The following is a 21,266-nucleotide window of genomic DNA, read 5'->3' as shown; positions in this document are numbered from 1 at the left end:
TGTCTGCGGGTAAAGACTTTTTCCAGTTACTTATAACCAGTGAGAAATGGATGAATCACGATGTAAGTATTTTTCGATCAAGATTTTTATTTTATAATTTGATAAATTCCATAGATAGTTGTTCAACTGCATGGATGTAATTTAAAATTAACTCATCTTTCAATGCAGCATATGAAAGTCCTACCTTACTTATTTCGTATACATGCCAATCGATTCCCTGATTCTTTTTTTTCCTAGTTTTGAGGTGATAGGTGGAGGATTTTGGGTACGTAAAGACGTATTAAAGGCCAAGTGTCCTATATATGGCTATTGTGATTTTAGGTAACTAATAATTTATTTTGTTGTAGGTATACATTGAGCAGTGTTATGGAAAGTTCCTCGCCAATCCATCTAAGTTCCAATTCTCATATGCAATGCAAGAATATGTATTGGGGATTCGAATGAAGGAGTCGAAGCCATGGAAATGCTTAAATCATGTACAATATACATGTCCAAATTGTGTAATGTTAGCTATTCATTTATTCATGTGCCTTCCTTTATTTGTTGTGCTAACTGAAATCCTGTAATGTATTGACAGTTTTTGATTCCACTAAACAAGCGCAACATACATTGGCTGGTAGGGCACGTGGACTTGAAAGAGCGTCGTATGACTGTATATAACAAAGATAAGGTTGGCAACCGAAACAGGGGAGAAATTTATTTTCAGAAATTATGCATTATGTTACCTTATTTATTGCGGTCTGCATCCTTTTATGAGCAGTGACCGGATCTTGTAGACTCCGTTGATGAGTTTACATGTGAATTGGCACAAAATTTCCCTCAACAAAGTAATAGGTAAAGCCCCTTAATACGTACATGTTTGTTGAATAAATATTAACTATTGAATATGGTTCTAATAATACTAATATATGTTATAATAATTGTTTTTTTGTAGTGGTGACTGTGTCATGTTGATTGTTAGGACTCGTCCAAAATTCCTCACCGGAACCCTAGACAAGCCTTGATCCCAGGGAAATACCACCGAACCTTCCAACGGAAAATTCGGCAGCACCTCCCCTAAGGGTAGGACTAACCAAAACTTTCCTGCACTGAAACACACTTTTATACACATCCCCTTATTCCTCCCACAAAACTACAAGTTGATTTAACAAATTTACAGCACTCCAAAAGAATAACAGTAAATCAGTGCATAATAATAACTACACGTCTAATACAGTATACAGAGCATTATACAATAAATGTGGAATTAATAAAATGACAGATAATGAAGCAATACAAGATGAAGAGGAAAAATGGAAGAAATACTTCTTGGACTTTCGGCAACGAACTGAGACGTTGGGCTCGCCCCGGACAATCAACGTCTCCCAACCTGGACCTAGGGGAAAGGAATTTAAAAATATGAGATGCTAATCATCTCAGTGAGTGACCCTATCTACTAAACAATTTTAATATTATTAATATAACAAATAATGGAATTTAATTTAATACCGACAATTAAATAGATAAATAAATAATAAACAATTGAAAGTAATAATTTCTCTCAAAACCCTCACTATTCACTCCGTTGGAAATACCCCTTTTAAAACATTTTCACAAAACCCGATATTCGTATTTCCCGAAAACCAAGGGATCAAACAATTTAATAAACAATAGATAAATACCCCAAAAATAAATAAAATGTAATAAATTATAATAAATAAATTTTGAATACTTTGGGGTTTGAAATTTCCTTATCCGAAAATTTATACTTGACGCACCACACCATATACCAGTGATGCCCTCCGATACCCAGCATCCCGAGCACCGACTGGCGGGAGGTTAAAGAGAGAAACTTGCATACGGCACTTCGGCGTCCCGACAGTACCGCTGCTAAAACCGTCATCCCGGCCAAGGAAGGGGGCGGCTGATGCGCAATATATAAGACTTGCCTGCTCTCGGTCCAATGGCAACTCACGGGAGACATAATACTTGCGCGCTAACCACATATACACCGGAACACCAATACTGTATGAGTGCGTTTAAAATAATTACTAAATTTCTTATTACCGTACCGATTTTCCAAAAATCACCGTGGAAAATATATCAATTTTTGAATTTAGCATCCCATATATTTTCCTTTAACATACCCGGTACGAAACCATCGATAACAATATAAAAATAATTTTTCTCGTAACACGAGGTTCAACAAATAATATTCCACGGGCATAATTATCAAATTTAAACCACCAATTAAACAAATAATTTTCTTAAAATATTTAAACCAATTCTGCCCAAAAATAATATAAAAACCACACACAATTAATTAATGAAAATACCTTGCTCATGGGTAATAAATACAATTAAATCACAATAAAATAATAATCGGGAATTTCTTAATGACCCAAAATTCCGTTTAGCATCAATGGGTTAATATATATATAAAATAATATTTTTTCCCGATTATATTTAAATTCCACCACATGAGCATAATTCCAGATACCAATTTAACACCAAATAAATATAATTAATTACCCCAAAATATTTTTAAAGGTGGATCACTCACCTGGAGCATGCAATTAACCTAAAATCCTCCATGGGATCAATTCCAGGACTCACCCGTGCTCCTAGAACAACAACAGTACATATCTCAAATAAATTAATATTTTATTCAGGTAAATAATATCCGGTACCCGGGGGGTCTAACACAAACATTAACCAAAATTGACAAATTATATGTCTATGGAAAGCTTATGAGATGGGGATCACATTACCGACCTCCATTGGGCTCAATTCGACCGGCGGTGGCCGGAAAGCTTTGGCCGAGTTTAAACTTAAGGGATCTCTCAAACGGTGGGGATTTTTGGGCAATCTAACCCCGAAAATGAACTCAGAGTGGTCGAAAATGGTGGGATAGAGGTATGGGTCGAGCTGGGTTGGCCGAAAAACACAAGAAAAGAGGAGAGAGAAAATTTTCGACCGGAGACTTCTCTAGCCTGATTTGGGAGCGTCCGGCGACCGATGGCCGTGAAATTTTGCAGCCGAGCTCGCCTCCGTCCCCCGCTCATCTCTGGCTGGCGCGTGTAGCAAGGTGGTGGCCGGAAACGAAGAAACGGCGACGGTCCGAGAGGAAGAAGGAAAGGAAAGGAAGAAGAAGGAGGAAGAAGAAGAAGAGAGCTTCGGGTGGCTGGGCGTTTTTTCCACATGGGGGAAAAGAAGAAAAGAAAAAAAGAAAAGAAAAAGAAAGAGAAAGAAAATAAATTAAAAATAATATTATTATATAAAATAATAATAAAATAATATGATATTAAACATGGTTGACATGTGGAATCTCAACATGGTGACACATGGTCACATTTATTAAGTCACACATGGCACATCGTTACACGTTTAAAAATAATATTAAAATAATACAGTATTTGAAAAACTCTACAGGTCCATAACTTTCAAACCACATGTCCAAATCGGACGTGTCACTAGTCTACGGACTCGTATCGATGAGCACTTTACAATCATGCATGAGTCAAAGCTCAACTTTGCATGAATAAAAAGTCAACTCCAGCATCCCTTGGACAGTTTGGACCTCAACTTGTTTTGCTCATATCTTTCAAACCGTAGCTCCGTTTTCAACGTGCTACTAGTCTACGAACTCGTGCCAACGTGTACTTCGTAATGGTACCTCAGTCAACTGAGAATTCCATCCGAGTCAAAAAGTCAACTTTTGACCCCTTCGGCCAACGGTCAACGATCAAAGTCAAAGTCAACGGTCAACAGACAACCTCGGTCAAAGTTGAAAATTTTCCGTTGTACTTCGGGACGGAGTGTTACATTTATACTCAAGACCATCGAGTTTTTATATGCTAGATTACTAGTGACATTCACATAAGATGACATGGAGTTCTTTAGGAGGAAGTATGCATATGAGGCTTACAACAAAGAACTAAGCACATGAGCTGGGTGGTGATGCATTTTTCTTTCCTTTTGTCATGTTTATAGATGCATATTCTTTATTACATTAGACTTTTAATTGTAAAGATAATGGTGGCTTATAATGTTCATTTACCAAAGATAACGATGTGTTATTGATGTAAGGATAACTAATTGACCTTATAGAAAATCTGCCATGTTTATTTATTAGAATTCCATTATGCACAAATGTCTTACGAGCTCCATTGCAAATTCTAAAAAATTTTCCGCTTGTTGGAAAATATTTCCTCTAGATGGAAAACTTTTCCTCTTGGAGGAAAAATTTTCCTCCAGTCGGAAATCCCATATGGAGATCAATTGAAGTCTCTTGATAATTTTCCGCCAGGTGGAAAATTTTTCCTCCAAGCGGAAATCGTTTTCTTTCTGTTGGAAAAAATTTCCTCCAAGCGGAAATCATTGAATGATTTTTACTCCTATCAAAAACTAATTTCCTCCACTTGGAAAATCAATCTCTAATAGATGATTTAAGTTAATAGTAGGGTAAAAAAATTGAGAGTGGAGACAAATATTATATAAGATGAAGGTGGATTTAACAAAAAATGTATTGACATTTAAAATCACTAACCATTTTAAAGAAAAGAAAAAATGATATATATTTGTTTTTCTTTTCAAAATCATTTGGACATTTCATAAAATGAGATGTAAACTAAAGATTTAAAATCAACTCCAGAAAGCCTCTTTTCATTTGGGATTAAATTGAAAAATATATATATATATATATTGCTAATAAATCTTCCACCGTGGAGTAGAAAATATAATATCCAAAATATGAAATAATTATCAAAACATATTAAACCATAACACTAAATTAAAACTTTCTAATTCGAAGAATAAGATAATGGATTCGTACATCTCTACCTATAATGTCCAACACCACCGCATCGGCTACATCTGCATCCAATAACATCTTCACCTTCGGATGGTATGCATTGCATCTTCTGCCTACCGGCTCACCTATGTGTTCATCTTGGTGGAACAACAATACGACTTGCCACGTCATCCGGGGCATGCCACTGTTTTTCATCTAACACAGGCTAAATGGACTCAGCATAAGCTGCACGATATGCATCCGTGGTGTAGTAATGAGAACACATGCCATAAGGAGCAATTTTGCGGTGTCTGCAAGCGGAAATACAATGATCACAAGGATATTGATTAAGATTGAAGACTTTGCATGAGCAAGTTTTTGATTGGAGATTAACTGTACCCCTCAAACTCCCACCTTCCACAAGAAATTCATGCATATTAATGGCTTTCACACGTAGTCCGATAGACTCCAAATTTCGTAGTTTGAGTTGCTCTTCCATATGGTTAGTCACAGGCTTCGTCAATTTTGCACCTGCAATACGTCGCTCATAAAACCACCTTTGCAGTAAATCTCCTATGTGCTTAATTAATGCTACTATTGGCATCTTTCTAGCAGCTAGCAAAATACCATTCAAGCTTTCTGCAATATTGGTGGTCATGATAGTGTACCTTCTACATGAAGAAAGAGAACGTGCCCACCTTGTAGGGTCACATGATTGAATGTATTGGGCAGCCCTACTGTTTTTTGCCTCAATTTGCCCCATATAAAACTCAAAATCTTCAACCGAATATGCACTAGCTGCAAGCATGAAACATTGTATTATTTTTTCATCTTTCATATGTCCATTTGATTTAATATTTCTGCTTATATGGTACGTGCACAACGCATGGTATGCATTGGGAAAAACTTTGCCTAATGCCCTTTCAATAGCGGAGTGTTTATCACTCATAAACACCAAATCCGGAAAATCTCCAATGGCATCCTTGAGGTTTTGGAAAAACCATGTATATGCTTGCTCGTTTTCTCCATCTCCAATGCCGAAAGCCAAAGGATATATTTGCTTATTGCCATCCATGCCCGATGCAATATACATGTACCCTTTGTATTTCCCTTTCAATGTAGTTGCATCAACAGCCAACACAGGTTTTATGTGGGATTTAAATCCCCTAATGCTTGCTCCAATTGCCATAAAAAAATATATAAAAAATTGTTATTATCGTCTGTTTTAATATGTGTAAAAGTCCCAGGGTTCTTTGACACTAACTCATAACAGTAGGCAGGTAACTTAGCAAAATTCTCCTCTAGAGATCCCCTAACACTGTTAAGTGCATACTCTTTACCTCTCCATGCTTTGTTGTAGCTTATATTCACCCCATATTTCTGTAAAAAATCATGTTGAATTTCTTTGGGTTTGTAAACACGTGCAATACCTTCATATTTAGATTTGATACATTGCCCGATAACCCAGCTACTGGCCCGCTTATGTTCTCGATGCACAATATCTAACGAGCAACTGTGTACATTATCAAAAATTCTCACAACAAATATTTCTGCATTTTTAAATGTGGTTGCACGTAGTCGCCATTTACAAGTATTTTCCAAGCATACAACCTCATACCGTTGTGTAGTTGATTGTGTCACCTTAAACTCCTTATTTTCTTGCATTCAATAGATACTCAGTTTATTCTGTAAGTCACGTTTGTTGCGAAATAATTGTCCAACTACTATGCTCTCATTGCCAGTGAACTTTGAAGAAAATATGGCCATAGAACCACTTTTGTTGCTCGATGATATGTGATCACTTGTAGCACGATGGACCCTAACATCATCAACTCCTTCATTGTTCATTTCAGGATGCATATCATTATCATTGTCCGGCAACTCATGATCAAAATCTACATTATTATAATCAACATCATCCCCTGCTGCATTGTACTTCTCATCATGATCAATATTATGCAACTGCTCATACTCTTCATCGTTAGGAAACCGTTCAGCATAGTCACCTCCAACATCAACTCCTTTGTGAATGTTAAATGATGTCCAGGCCCCACGAACATCAACTTGACCTTTAAACTGAGTTTCTTGAACCATAATTTTTTGACATGTAGCCTGAATAGGTTCAGTACCAGAAACTTGTGGTAGTCGAACGCCAATTGGAGGACAAGAAAAAGAATGAAGATTACTCTTACTATCCGAAGCAATGGCTGTTTGATGAACATTTCTACATACATGTTCAACTTTTGAAATCATCTTAACATAAATTGGAGGCTGCATCATTGTCATCCCTCAATTCCTCACTTCTTGAAGAAAACATTTCACATCCCTATCACAGCGTATTTCTGTAGGATCCAACTTTTCTGCACATCGTCCATATATCCATTTTAGCTTTAGCATATATTCATTTCGATCTATCTCAATAGAATTGAAAATCTCATCTTCTAACTCTGATTTTGTGCATCTCTTGTCGACGGAAACCATTATATTTTTACCATTTCGATATTCCCAATTACCACCATCATTTTGTACCAATGTTCTATTATATAAAACTCCAATTACAATATCATCATCTTCCATTTTACTGCAAATTAAATAAATAACGTTAAACTAAATTAATAAATATATAAAAATTTGAATAATACTAAACAAACATATTAACTGTATTAAAAAAGTTGATTCTATTTTGTTTTCCGGCCAAATATAGCTTTTTCCTACTAGCAGAAAACTGACAGAAAATTGACGGAAAATTGGCAAAAAATTAGCGAAAAACTTGCGAAAATTGACAAACTGGAGAAAAATGGCGGAAGTTAATATTTTTGGCCAAATTTCCTCCGTTTTTACTGTTTTTCATATTTTTTCAGTTTTACACAAATTTTTTCCTATTTTCAAACCGTATCCACCTAAATATCTTTAAACTCATATATAACAGCTCATAAATTAATTTCTTGCATACCTATATTAAATAAAAAGCTTAAAAATTCCAAAACTATCAAAAAATACAAGAAAAAAGAGAAAAAAACACATATTTCTTTACTTTCATCTAATAAGAAAAAAGATAAATTTTTTACCTAAATTTAGTTTCAGATATGAGAAAATACAAGAAAATGAGAGTGAGTAGAGATGAGATGCAAAGAGTGGCCTGTTAGAGAAACCTTTGCATGAAAGGCTGTGTACAGGAAGAAGGAAAGGGTAAAAAAAAACCTATTGCGTAATTTTCAATTTTAGCAAGGATATTTTTGTCCCAAGGTGGCTAGTTTTAAAAAAAAAAATAAAAAATTGCTATTCTTCAAATAACCATTTACGGGATGGCTACTTTTCGAAAAAACCATTTTCCTAACTTAATAGGCTCAAGGCCCATTCTAAAATTGGATTTCAAATAGTTGTTACTGGAACGATGAGATGGGCCATCTTATGGAGACTAGAAGGTTGGGCAAGTGGGGCGAGACGTCCGTACTGCATAGCTTGAGCTAACTAGCTGGCCCTCTAATCTATATAATTTATTATTTCAGTTTTCAAAATTAGGAGGTAAGTTGGAACTTCTCAATTAAGGACCAAATCCTACTATTAGGGGAGATAATCAAATTGGATAATAACATGGATAACCCAACTTAACAACGAGATGATGATATAATAATAATAATACTAATAACAACTTGAAAATGAGATGGGAAAAAATAAATGAATTTGAGTCAATTATACACGGATTTGGATTGATTTGGCATCATTATCGATTTAGCAAAAGATTAAATGGATAATTTTTATGTTTATGTACTCAAAGTTACATTTTATTATTAGGTTGGGTGGATGATTAAATTTATACAATAATCTTGAAGTAATACATATTGAAATATATTGTTTATGCCAATTTCGTTTTAATATAATATTACTCAATAATTAATAAACTGGTATCATTCAGATTTAGTTATTTACAAACGATCTAAACTTAATAGCGGATAATACAAGTATGAAAATTAGGTTTGAAGGTTAGAGTAATAGTAAAAACATTATCCACTCTATCTATTTATTACCAAGTGTACATATAGTATTATTTGATTGATTTAAATTTAATTACATTTATCCATTTAATATTGACTTATCCATATTTAAATTATTTTAATATATTAACTAATCAAATAATAATACGTATATACTTGATATATTAACTGGTGCATGTAATGTTACTCTTGAAAATTATCCCCAACCTATGCTATGATTATAAAAAAATGATTTAACAAAGTTTGGTTACTTTTATTGTCATTGAACAGAAAAGTGCACCACTTGATGTTTCCTAGTCAACTTCCAATTTACTGTTTTCCTAAATATAAAAAAATATATTAAAGTATTGAAATTATGATTTACAAAAATATCTAGGAAAAATGTATATAACAAAGCGAATATATATATATATATAGTTTCTTCATTTTTTGTAAATATATTCTAATAGTTTTCCCATTAGAAATTCACTTATTAGTCACTGAAGTTTTTGAAAAGTTGAAATGTAACGATACTTTTGGATAAGGTGTGTAGAAAAACAAACCAACCAATAAAACTGATCTATCCAATCCAATCCAATTTGTTAAGATCGGTTTTTTTTAATGTAATCAGATTGGATCAGTTTTGAAAATTAAAAATTAACTATAGATTTGGTTTGATTCAATTTTTGAAATGAAAATCGAATGAAACTGATCCAAATCAAACCTATTGACAATATAAATAATATAATTATATATATTAAAATTTATGTTATTATTTGTAAATTTATTAGTTGATTGCGTGATTATAACTTGATATGCAAAGTTATAACTTATTATTGAGCTTTAACTTCTTCTTTTTTTATTTTTTATATGTATGTATTTTATGTATTTTTTTTTTCATTTCTTTTCTTGTAGACAAGTATGCATTTTAGAAAATAAATATTTTATGTAATAAAAAACCCAAGAGCCAAAGGTTGCTATCTAAAATTTAAAATTTAAAAAAAAATCAATATAAATCGATTACAAATTGGATTAGTTTAGATCGGATTTCATATATATATAAATTGGTTCAATTTGAATTATAAAAACCAAACCCATTACTAATTGGATTAGATTAGTTATTTACAAATTAAGTCAGTTCCAAACTAATAAACACCAAAAGTTTTGGGGTTTAAATGTGTTTGGACATGATTCACTTTGTCCTCATACAATTTTAATATTTTATCAAACTCATTTAGTCTGCTAAGATATTTTTAAATATCAGACTTTAAAACAATCCAAAAGACTAATGGTAATTGTATGATTTTTCATCAGGATGCTTTGATAGGTTACAAATAGTATATGCATGTATGACACTTATGAATTATGAAATATCTTGAACAAATTAAATTAATTATAGCAGCTTATTTATCTAATCATTAAAATAACCCAATAAAAAAAATAAAACACTAAATTAAATAACTGGTGGGTTATTTATAAAATGATACTCAACTTTTTTAGTTGAAAATAAGTGAAATCGTTAGATTTAATAAGTGATAACATGTCATATCAAATCCAAAGACTCTAAATAATCAAATTTGCTTTTTTAAATTAAGAAAATATTCTCACACATACTTTTTGCCAAACGGTAAGTATTATTTACATTTATTTGTATCTATAACAATCTATATTCATAGATTTGATCTACTACTAAAATCATTGAGAATTATTGGACAAGCATATGGCCCTGCCCAAAAGTATATATCCATGGTCAGCCACACAAAATATTGTTAGGTAGGCAAAGAGAAAGAGTAAGGTCCAGTCCTTTTAATTATTTATTTTGATCTTCTTTAATTAATTTCTCAAATGATATTGAAAATTAACACCTTCCCTAATTTATATAAAAGAAAAAAGAAAAATTAACTCAATCCCTTTCCTATATATCCCATCTCCAAATCCCTTGCATTTCTATAAATTAAAGTACTCATCCATCATTAATTCTACTCTCAGTTTGCTTTTGAAAGATGAAATCAATGGTGCTCTTCCTTGCCTACAGTGACAATGTTGCTAAGCACAAACACACGACTCGATATGTGAGTCAGTGATGGTGAACCTCAGTGCCTGCGTCGATATTGTTCTCAATGTCACAATTAGCGATTCCATAAGCCCTGAATGTTGTGGCAGTTTCGAAGTCATCTCAAATTTAAAACTTCCTATCGATATAAAAGCTTATTGTGTGAATAAATATTTCTTAGGGCTTCAGCCACAGACTCCCTCTCATGCTCCCTCTCCTGCCTCCATCTACACCCCCAAGCTCAGTCAAGTACACTTGACATCAATGCCTAAATCGAATCACAATGCAATATCAACCTTGGCTTTAGTATCAAAATACTAACTGCTGAGCAATTATGATCCTGAGCAATTTTATGATCTATATAATATAGATATATGTAATAATGATGTTACTGAATAATGTCGTTGCTTAGAAATAGCAATGGCAATAGCAATGTGGCTTATTACCCAAAAAATATCAGTGCGACTTAATTAAGAATAAGAGAGACATTTATTGTCCCAAGATCATATTGCATTCCCTTCTATAAAATTAATATATACATGGATACATATGGGTGCACACTAGATTATACATTTAATTTGCTATTCGATTATGTATGAAATGTAGTAGATTACATTTAATGTGAAGTCCCACATCGGTTGGAAAGGGGAACGAACCACGTCTTATAAGGTGGTGTAGATACCTTTCCCGTATGACGCGTTTTGATAAAACCTTGAGGGCTAGGTTATAAGAGGATTCCTCAAGCCTAAAGAAGACAATATCGGACGCGAGTGGTCTGGGCTGTTATAGATGGTATCAGAGCCAGTTTTGGACCGGTGTGCCAGCGAGGATGCTGGGTCCCAAGGGGGGAGTTCCGGACTGGTGTGCCAACGAGGATGCTGAGCCTCAAGGGGCGAGGATTGTGAAGTCCCACATCAGTTGGAAAGGGGAATGAAGCACGCCTTATAAGGTGGTGTGGATACCTTTCCTATACAATGCGTTTTGACAAAACCTCAAGGGCTGGGTTGTAAGAGAATTCCCCAGGCCCAAAGAGGACAATATCGGAAGGTAGTGTGGATACTTTTCCCGTACGACGCATTTTGACAAAACCTTGAGGGCTGGATTGTAAGAGGAATGCTCAGGCCTAAAGAGGACAATATCGGACGCGGATGGTCTGGACTGTTATGTAACACCCCGTCCCAAAGTATAACGGAAATTTTTCAACTTTGATCAAGGTTGACCGTTGACCGTTGACTTTGACCGCTAAACGTTGACCAAGGGGTCAAAAGTTGAATTTTTGACTCGGATGGAATTCTAGGTTGACTGAGATACCGTTATGAAGTACACGTTGACACGAGTTGGTAGACTAGTAGCACGTCGAAAACGGAGCTACGGTTTGAAAGTTATGGGCAAAAAAAGTCGAGATTCAAATTGTCCAAAAGGTGCCGGGAGTTGACTTTTTATGGTTGTGGAATTTTGCTTTGACTTTTATATGGTTGTAAAGTGCTCGTCGATATGAGTTCATAGACTAGCGGCACGCTTAAATTGGACATCTGGTTAATAAGTTATGGACATGTGAAGTTTTCCGAATACCGCAATATTTTAATATATCTGGCTTAAGTGAACAGTGATGCCACATGTCGACATCTGAGAGGTCTACTTGGGTGAACAGTGTCACCCATGGTGGCTTTTATTTTGGCAAAACGGGGAGGGATGAGAGAGAAAAAAAGAGAGGAGAGAGAGAAAGAGAGAGAACCACCGGCCGCCGGATTTGTATTTTAATATTATTTTTTGGCATGATTTGATTTTTAAATATTTTAAGAAAAATATTGGTTTATATTGGTGGTTTCAAAATTTATAATTATGCCCGTGGAACATTATTTGTTCGACTTTGTGATACGAGAAAAATTATTTCTATATTATTATAGGTGGTTTTGTACCGGAAATGTTAAAGAAAAATGTGGGAGGTTGAATTTGAAAATGGTATAATTCCCACGGTAAATTTTTGGAAAATTTGGTTATTTATTTTAGACGCACTCATACAGTATTGGTGTTCTGGCTGTATATGTGGATTAGCGCGCAAGTTATAATGTCTCCCGTGAGTTGCCATTGGATCGAGGGCAGGCAAGTTTGATATCGGCCACAGCCGCCCCTCTCGATGGCCGGGATGAGGGTTTCAGCAGCGGTGTTGTCGAGACTCCGAAGCGACCGTATGCAAGTTTCTCTCTTTAACCCCCCACCAGTCGGTGCTCGGGGACGCTGGGTATCAGAGGGCATCACTGGTATATGGTGTGGTGCGTCAAGTATAAATTTTCAGATAGAAATTTCAAACCCTAAAGTGTTCTAAAATTATTTATTATATTTTATTACATTTTATTTATATTTGGATTATTTATTATTATTTATTAAATTAACGATTCCTTGGTTTTGGGACATACGAATAACGAGTTTTGCGAAAATGTTTTAAAAGGAGAACTTTTTCAATCGAGTGAATGGTGAGAGTTTTGAGAGAAATATTATCTTCAATTAATTATTATTTATTTATTTATTTATTCTTAATTAATCAAGTGTACTATAATTATCGTGGCTTTATAATTGTACAGTAGATAGGGTCACTCACTGAGATGATTAGCATCTCATATTTTTTTAAATTCCGTTTCCCTAGGTCCAGGTTGGGAGACGTTGATCGTCCGGGGTGAACTCGACGTCTCAGTTCATTGCCGAAAGTCCAAGAAGCATTTCCTTCCTTTTTCCTCTCCATCCTGTAGTACTTCTTTATCTGTCATCGTATTAATTTCATATTTACTGTCATAATGCTCTGTATACTGTATTGGACATTTAGTTATTAATTATGCACTGATTCTTGTTATTTATTTGAAGTGCTGAAAATTTGTGGATACAAATTGTAGTAAGGTGGGAGGAATAAGGAGATATTATTGGAGTGTGTTTTCTGTGCAGAAAAATTTTGGTTAGTCCTACCCTTAGGGGAGGTGCTACTGGATTTTCCGTTGGAAGGTTCGGTGGTATTTCTCTGGGATCAGAGCTTATCTAGGGTTCCGATGAACAATTTTGGACAGATCCTGACATGTTACATTTAAGCATATATGCTGGCTTGTTATAACAAAATTATATATATAATAGCTACATACATTGACCATGATGAGCATCGCATAAATAAGTATTCTTTAATTAAATATATATATATATATATATATAAATTTTTTTTTTTGGAGCACTATAATTAAATCCTTAAACAGATAAGTAAAATATAACAAAATCCAGTCAAATATGAGCATATAAATGTTAAATAAAAATTAGTAACCAAAAATGGTGGACCAATGATCCGATGCCATAAAGCGTTGTAACATGCATGGGACACGCCAAGACAACAAGAAGGCATATCAAGATCCTAATTACAACTCTTCAGCTTGCAAATATAATGGTTCAATCAGCTTTTTTCTACTAAATTATCACTCTCGGATAACAAAAATAGTGGACCTAATCCATTGTTTTTCTATTATTTTTAAAGAATAAGATTTATTTTATAGTTATATAATAATTGGAAATTCTGTTTTAAATTAATAAGCTTGATTTATTTTATAGTTTTATAATAATTGTACAATACTTTTTTAAATTATTAAGCTTGAATAATCTTTTTGTTTTTTATTTTTTTATTTTTATAATCTTTCTGTTAAGTGTTAAATTTTGGTGTGTGTAAGTATGAAATCTGAATTGTTGGGGAAAAAAAAAGTATGAAATATGAATTAATTAATGATAATATCGATGGAGTTGCCCCATTGATCTCTTCAACTTATATATCCATCACACAATCAAGTAGTAATGAAAATAAGATTTATCAAACACCAATTATATATTTACCTCAAACACTGAATATATTTCCAAATATATATTTACCTACTAAAATATACAGTACGACCTCTATTCCAAAGGAAAATTAAAAAATTAAAAAAAAAAGACCCTTATTTTAAACATGAAATAAAACAGTTTTATAATAAAGTGACATTAATTGGGCATCATTAATGTTTAAAATTCATATGTCAAAAAAATGCATAATGAGGCTAAGGTGACCAAAAAACAATAGTTCAGGAAGCAATGTAATATTATTATTATTTTTTTTTTTATAGTTTGGAAGATAAAGTAAAAAACTCGTATTAGTTTAGGGAAGCCAAGTGTATTTAACTGTTTTAAAAAAATATCCATTTTGATTGATTGGCAGATTATTATTGGTTTATTAATTTTTTTTATTTTAATTTTAAAAAGTACAAAGACATTTAACTGAAAAGAAGAGTCAACGGTGATATTGTTTGTCAATCCCATTGATGATAAACGTCATTATGATTTGAATTTATTGAGCAAAAGCCAATTACAAATAAGTAACAAAAAATACAACTAAATAGTGGTTTTATATAGAAATAATACAGAAATTCAGAGTCTAAATTTTATAAGAGTCTAAGATAGTAAACTTATCACTTCGAATAAAACCAACTTTTTACAAACCTTTTTTGGGAAGAATTCATTGGCCTGTCCCATAAAATTAAATAAAAATCTTGAACCTCTTTGGATTACCCGTGAATTCATAGAAACTCATGTGTTTGCAAGAATATGGTAGCCAACTTCCGATTCCCATGGCGGTTGATGTTTCCCCAACGAACCAAACAAAGGAGCTGGAGGATGCAAAAATGTCGATGAAATGTCAATCATAATTCATAACACAAAGTTGTGGATCACAATTAAAAATAAAACACTTTGTATTAATTCTTTTATTAGAAATATATTTTTTTTGGCTTTTTTGTAATATGCATGCGTACATTTATTATTTATGAAAAAAAAAAACAATTTAAAAGTTTGTGTTTTTTTTTTTAAAATTTAAATAACACAAACATTATGTCATCGGAGTTTTTTTTTTTTTTAATTCAAATTTACAATAAATCATTAAATTTAGTCTTTTAATTAGGAGGGAGATTTGACAACTACCTACCGACAGTGAAAAAAAAAAAAAATACAAAGCAAATTACGTCATGATAACGAAGTCAAAAGTATACCGTAACGTGTGGTTGTATGCAGGAACTATTTTATTGTTATTTGTTTTTGCAGAAAATGAAATATAGGAATTTGTTTGAATTGAAACTGGTTTCTTTCTTATTGACCAAGATTACCCATTGAATTATTACCAAAAAATAACATTACACATTGAATTTACTTCATCAAAAAAAAAAAAAAATACATTGAATTTTTTATCCGTTTAATTCGTTGGAATGAAAGGAGATTTTTCTCTTTATTTTTCCTATTTGTAAATGCTTGATTAATGATAAAATTTCAGCCACTTTAACTTACTTTATTTTAATTCTTTATTAATGTTATTAATAAAATAACATAAAAAATGCGACAAATGATCATGATTTATTTTATTTTATTTTTTGGGAATGGGCAATTAATTAGCTATAAATTAATTATCAAAGCCAATGACAAAATGATTAATGACAAACAGATTGGCCCATTTAAAAAAAATTATTTTTCCCCTAATATAAAAAAAAATAAAAATTAAATGCTCGGTAATTGGGCGGTGATCTATTTTCAAAGTTGCAACTGATTTATTCATTTATTTTTTCAATAATGTGCCCTTGAGACCATGGAATGGTTGATGTATGTTTATTTAATTTCTTTTCAGCCATTAATCAATCAAATAGCTGAATTATTTAAATATTTGAGCAGAGTTTTAGCTTTAATCAAATTTACTTAGATGGAATATCTTCACGCCAAATCCAAAATAATAAATTAATAAACCCTCAATTATTCAAGTTAATATAATCTACTCAATAAAGAGAGGATTAAAATGAATATTACTACTAAGAATCGGTGGCTAGTCAATGAAAAGTAATTAACAAATAGTAATTAGGTTATGACGTCCAAAATATGCGAAAGCGACACTAGCTACAACTGACGCTGATCTTTTCCCTTTGCTTGTCCCATTTTAATTCAAAGACTATGCCCCCAAAAAAAATATATTCATTAAAAAGCATAAATTTTTTGTTTGACTTTCCAAAGCCATAGTCTTTTTGTGATATCCAGAGCCCAAAAAAAAAAAAAAAAAAGTAGTCTTTTTGTGATAGTGTAGCGTAAGTACCTGTATGTGTGGTTTTTGTATTATCCATTTTTTTTTTTTTTTTGGCTGAAGTTGAAAAAATTTGTATTATCCATTTTTGTAACTACTATTTGGTGTACTTTGATATGGGTAGCGTGCATTTAGATTAGATTGTGCTTATCTATTATTTGTAAACTGTAAAGCCTATTGTATTTATATCGGATACTGAAATGAATACAAGTTATCGTTTTCCAATACCTGGGTTAGCTCTTATATTTGGTCACCACTTTTTGATGCCAATCATGGTATTTTATTTTATTCTCCTTTATTATCCAAATTTGAACAATGAGATGACAATTATCACAAGTGTCAACCTCCAAATTTTGGATTCAATCAGGAGCTAAAACAAATCTGTATACCTTTATATATAAAATTTACTTTGGCTTCAATTTTATTCATTAAAAGCCAATTACAAACAAGAGAAAAAAAAAAATACAGGAAATTAAATTACATAGAACAAGTAGCAACCCCAAATTATATATTATAAATGATCTTCCATTGGGTGATAATATTCAAGCAGCTGGAAAGTAGGGAATTGGAACAACATGAAGACGAACTTTCTTGGGAACAGTGAGTCCATAAACTTCACTCATATCCAAATCCTTCCCCAATTGACCAGCTGGAAGCTTCCAGTCAAACCAATACAGAAGGTTTGCAATCACATATTCAGTGGAGCAAACCCCAAATGTCACTCCAGGACATCCTCTTCTTCCAAACCCAAATGGAATAAGTTGAAGATCTTGACCTTTAAATTCAACATTAGAATTCATAAACCTCTCTGGTACAAACTCCTCTGGCCTGTCCAACCACATTCTTGGATCCCTTTGGATTGCCCAAGCATTGATGAACACCCTTGTTTTTTCAGGAATATGGTAGCCTCCCATTTCGATGTCTTTCGTTGTTTCTCGAGGAACTAGAAGAGGAACTGGAGGATGCAATCTTAGATTTTCTTTCACAACACATTTCATGTACTCCATTTTGTTTATATCATCCATATCTATCTTGGGCTTTTTCCCCACCACTCTTCTAACCTCTTCTTGAGCTTTATTCATCACTTCTGGATTTCTCATTAGCTCGGACATCATCCATTCCAGTGCTGTGGAAGTCGTATCACTTCCACCCAAAAACATGTCCTGCAAAGGATTGCAAAAAATGATAGATTGTTATATATATATATATAGTCAAATTTATATCAGATCGACTTAATTGTTTATCGTGTCTATATATATATATATATATATACCATTAGAATTCCTTTGATGTCGCTTTGAGCGAGCTCAAAGCCAAGCATCTCATCCTTTTGGAGTTGGAGGAGAATATCGATGAAGTCTTTTGCATCAGAAGATCCGGAATCCTTCCCAAGTGCTGCTTTGCGTTCTTCGATAACCTCATCAAAGAAAGCATCCATTTCCGCAAAAGTTTCTTTCAAGCGTCCAATATAGCCTCTAAGAGCATCAATCCATCTCAAACTAGGGAAGAAATCGGCGATGCAGAATTCGGTTAACTGAACCATAAGCTTCCTCGCTACCTCTCCGAACCTGCTCTTACCATTTTCATCCACAACAGACAGTCCAAGTACACATCTAGCCACTATATTGTTGGAGATTGCCATCAGCAACTCGCTTATATTTATAGAACTTCCACTTTGGCTTGCTTTTCTTATCCTACCGACCAAAAGTTCAACCTCTTGGTCCCTCACAAACTGAAACTGATTCACTCTTTTCACACTCAGAAGCTCAAGAACACTGATCTTGCGAACCTGTCTCCAATACTCGCCGTAAGGAGCGAATCCGACGTCTTTGCAACCATAGAGTAAGATATCAGCAGCGGTGGTTTTGGGACGGTTGGAGAAGACGATGTCGTGTGACTTCAAGATCTCATTCACCATCTCTGCTGATGAAATCACAAGCGTTGCAGCTTGACCCAACTGCAAAAGCATGAGATCATAGCCATGTTTTTGTGAAAGTGCTCTCAGGGAGCGATGTGGGAGTGAACCCAGTTGGTGGATGTTTCCGATTATTGGAAACTTTGGTGGTGAAGGAGGCAAGTTTAGTACTTTCCCACTTGATGATGATGATGATCTTCTGCGTTTAAAGAGAAACAGAAAGGAAAGGAAGAAAACAGAGAGAAGCAGGGGATGAAAGAGTGTTTTCAATTGTAGCTCATGTAATTGCCATAACTGGTTCAGTTGTGGTAATAGAGCCATTTCTGATGTTTATCTCGCGCTGCTGGTTAAGCATAGCCCTGGAAGTTCTATCTTATAGAGTAAGTAACACAGTGTTGTTTTTCCCCTGTTTAAGTTGACCAACTTTTTAATTAATTATTCGGCAAACCAGGAAACGAGGAATATTAATACTGCAGCAATTTTATTTTATTTTATCTTTTTGTTTTTTCTGATCTCTTTGGCTTGAGCTTTCACGTTGAAAGAGATCATGCTAAAAGAAAAAAGTGCTATCTGACAGTGAAATTAAGCTAGTGGAAAAGGATCATGCTAAGTTAATTTAAAGATCATCCAATTTCTATACGTTAGCAATTTATTTTATTTTATCCTTGTAAAAGATAGATACACAGCACGCACACGCATACCACCATACAACTTTGGCATTTTCTCAAGTTCTATCCATAACTGCTGCAATTTTTTATTCTTTGGAATTTTGGAATAATTTTTTACCTATTTTATTTGGCTGATTGATTTCTAGATAAGTCCAAATTTATCTAGAATGTGTATTAGAGTATTTCAAATCGCTTTTTTTATTGTTAAAATTTTTTTACCATATCAGAAAAATAAAATCATTCAAAAAAATATTTTCAAAATGTCTATTTAGACACATGTTAAGCTAATATGTTGATAAAAAAAAAAAAAAACATTATGTAAGTAATTTTTTATTTTTGAACGTTTTATCAGATACGGTGAAGTTTTCATAAAAATAATTTGTTAAAAAAATTTAATAAAATATATATAATTAATAAATAATTTTTTATACATTAAGGGAAGAAAATAAGTTTAAAATTATTTATGATTTTATTTTCTTTTAAATCTAAATAATGTCAAATTTTATATTAGATAGTTAAAATTTCACGCTTACGGCAAAAATAGAAAATACACAAACCAATGAAGTAGTAGTCCTGCTGCAGCGCGTAACAAACAACTGACATCTTGATTTCTAAATGGGCTAAGGATCACCACACTTGCATTAGTTGTTTTTTTCTTTTTCTTACCGCCTCCCCAAACCCTATGTATATATATATATATATATAACCCCCCACAGCCCTGCATATATATATAATTTGGATGTGTCTAGCTCTTGAATATTTAAGATTAAGATTGTTGGATACCAAGTTTAACCATGTGATACCACAGACTTTTTCTTCCAATTCTCTATCGGTGTGTAGAACATTTCATTTTTTGTCCGAGAAAAAAAAAGAATAAAAATTATAAGCACCAATTTTATCAACATAACCATATTTTTCCCATTCAATTTTATTAGCGAAATTCTTCGACCCAAAAACATTTATCAACGATATCATTAATGGCATGTAAATATGTATAATTAGAAAGCAATTCTTTCATACCAATCAGAATATAAATAATTTTTTTCATAAGAAAAAATAATAAAAATCTTTTACTAATTATTTTAATTTTTTTTTTTTTAATTTGAAAAAGAGATTTCATTAACAACGAATCGAAAATAGATCTTTGTCCAACATAGGAAGCAACCAAGCTGGAGCTTCCTCCAACCAAGACTCAAATACTATTTAAATACAAAGCACTCTTAGTTAACACAAAGAGATACAAGATACAACCTGCAGAATTATTCAAGAGACTTTTAATTTCCACAACTAAGAAAACATCAGCACCCAAGTAATCACAGTTTTTCAAGAGCACAAGATTAATTGCCAGCATGAGAATCACTACACAATTCCCCTTTGAAGAAGGCCTGAATTTGCATCAAATAGTATCCCTTCCTTCAGAGCAAAACGATTCCGCGGTAAAAGGCTAGGAGAACATTCTAGCTAAAGCGGAATATATATATAGCTGAATCTAGCAGCCATCGCTTGGCCAATATTAGAGTCTCGAATAAATAACACCAAACCCAAATTTCCCTTCATCAATTCACTAAACCCCCATCGATGTTAGTTTTGAATTTGGCCTGCAGGAGGATGAGACCATCTGATTGCAGTACGAGGAACCCCTATAAGGGGAAAGTCAACGATTGCTAATTAAACTCAACGATATGCAGTAAAGAGTAATGTCTTCTACCCCAACATTAATGACGCCCATAATCGTTTAATGTCATTGCTAAGCTATAAATAACAATATCCTAT

At 33.1% G+C, this 21,266-nt stretch overlaps 1 protein-coding gene across 1 annotated transcript; it reads right to left on the bottom strand.

Annotated features, from left to right (window-relative positions):
- Nucleotides 1–17,275: 17,275 nt before the first annotated feature.
- On the bottom strand, nt 17,276–19,234 carry LOC125422594 (phenylacetaldehyde oxime monooxygenase CYP71AN24-like). The gene is made up of 2 exons (XM_060814659.1): nt 18,184–19,234; nt 17,276–18,073 (listed from the first exon to the last, which is right to left on the bottom strand). The coding sequence occupies exons 1-2, from the start codon at nt 19,144–19,146 to the stop codon at nt 17,453–17,455; spliced, it is 1,584 nt and encodes a 527-aa protein (XP_060670642.1). The 5' UTR covers nt 19,147–19,234; the 3' UTR covers nt 17,276–17,452.
- Between the last annotated feature and the right edge of the window lie 2,032 nt (nt 19,235–21,266).

This window comes from Ziziphus jujuba, chromosome 2 (assembly GCF_031755915.1).
Source record: "Ziziphus jujuba cultivar Dongzao chromosome 2, ASM3175591v1".
Classification (NCBI taxonomy): Eukaryota; Viridiplantae; Streptophyta; class Magnoliopsida; order Rosales; family Rhamnaceae; genus Ziziphus; species Ziziphus jujuba.
The sequence above is the reverse complement of the archived record's forward strand: the minus strand, read 5'-3'. Positions and strand labels throughout refer to the sequence as shown.

What these genes read in the sequence shown, in the direction of transcription:
- LOC125422594 (XM_060814659.1), bottom strand. Translation starts at nt 19,146, where the DNA reads ATGGCTCTATTACCACAACTGAACCAGTTATGGCAATTACATGAGCTA. An exon ending in ACATCAAAGGAATTCTAATG is followed by an intron (nt 18,074 to 18,183) that starts GTATATATATAT and finishes AATCCTTTGCAG; the next exon opens with GACATGTTTTTGGGTGGAAG.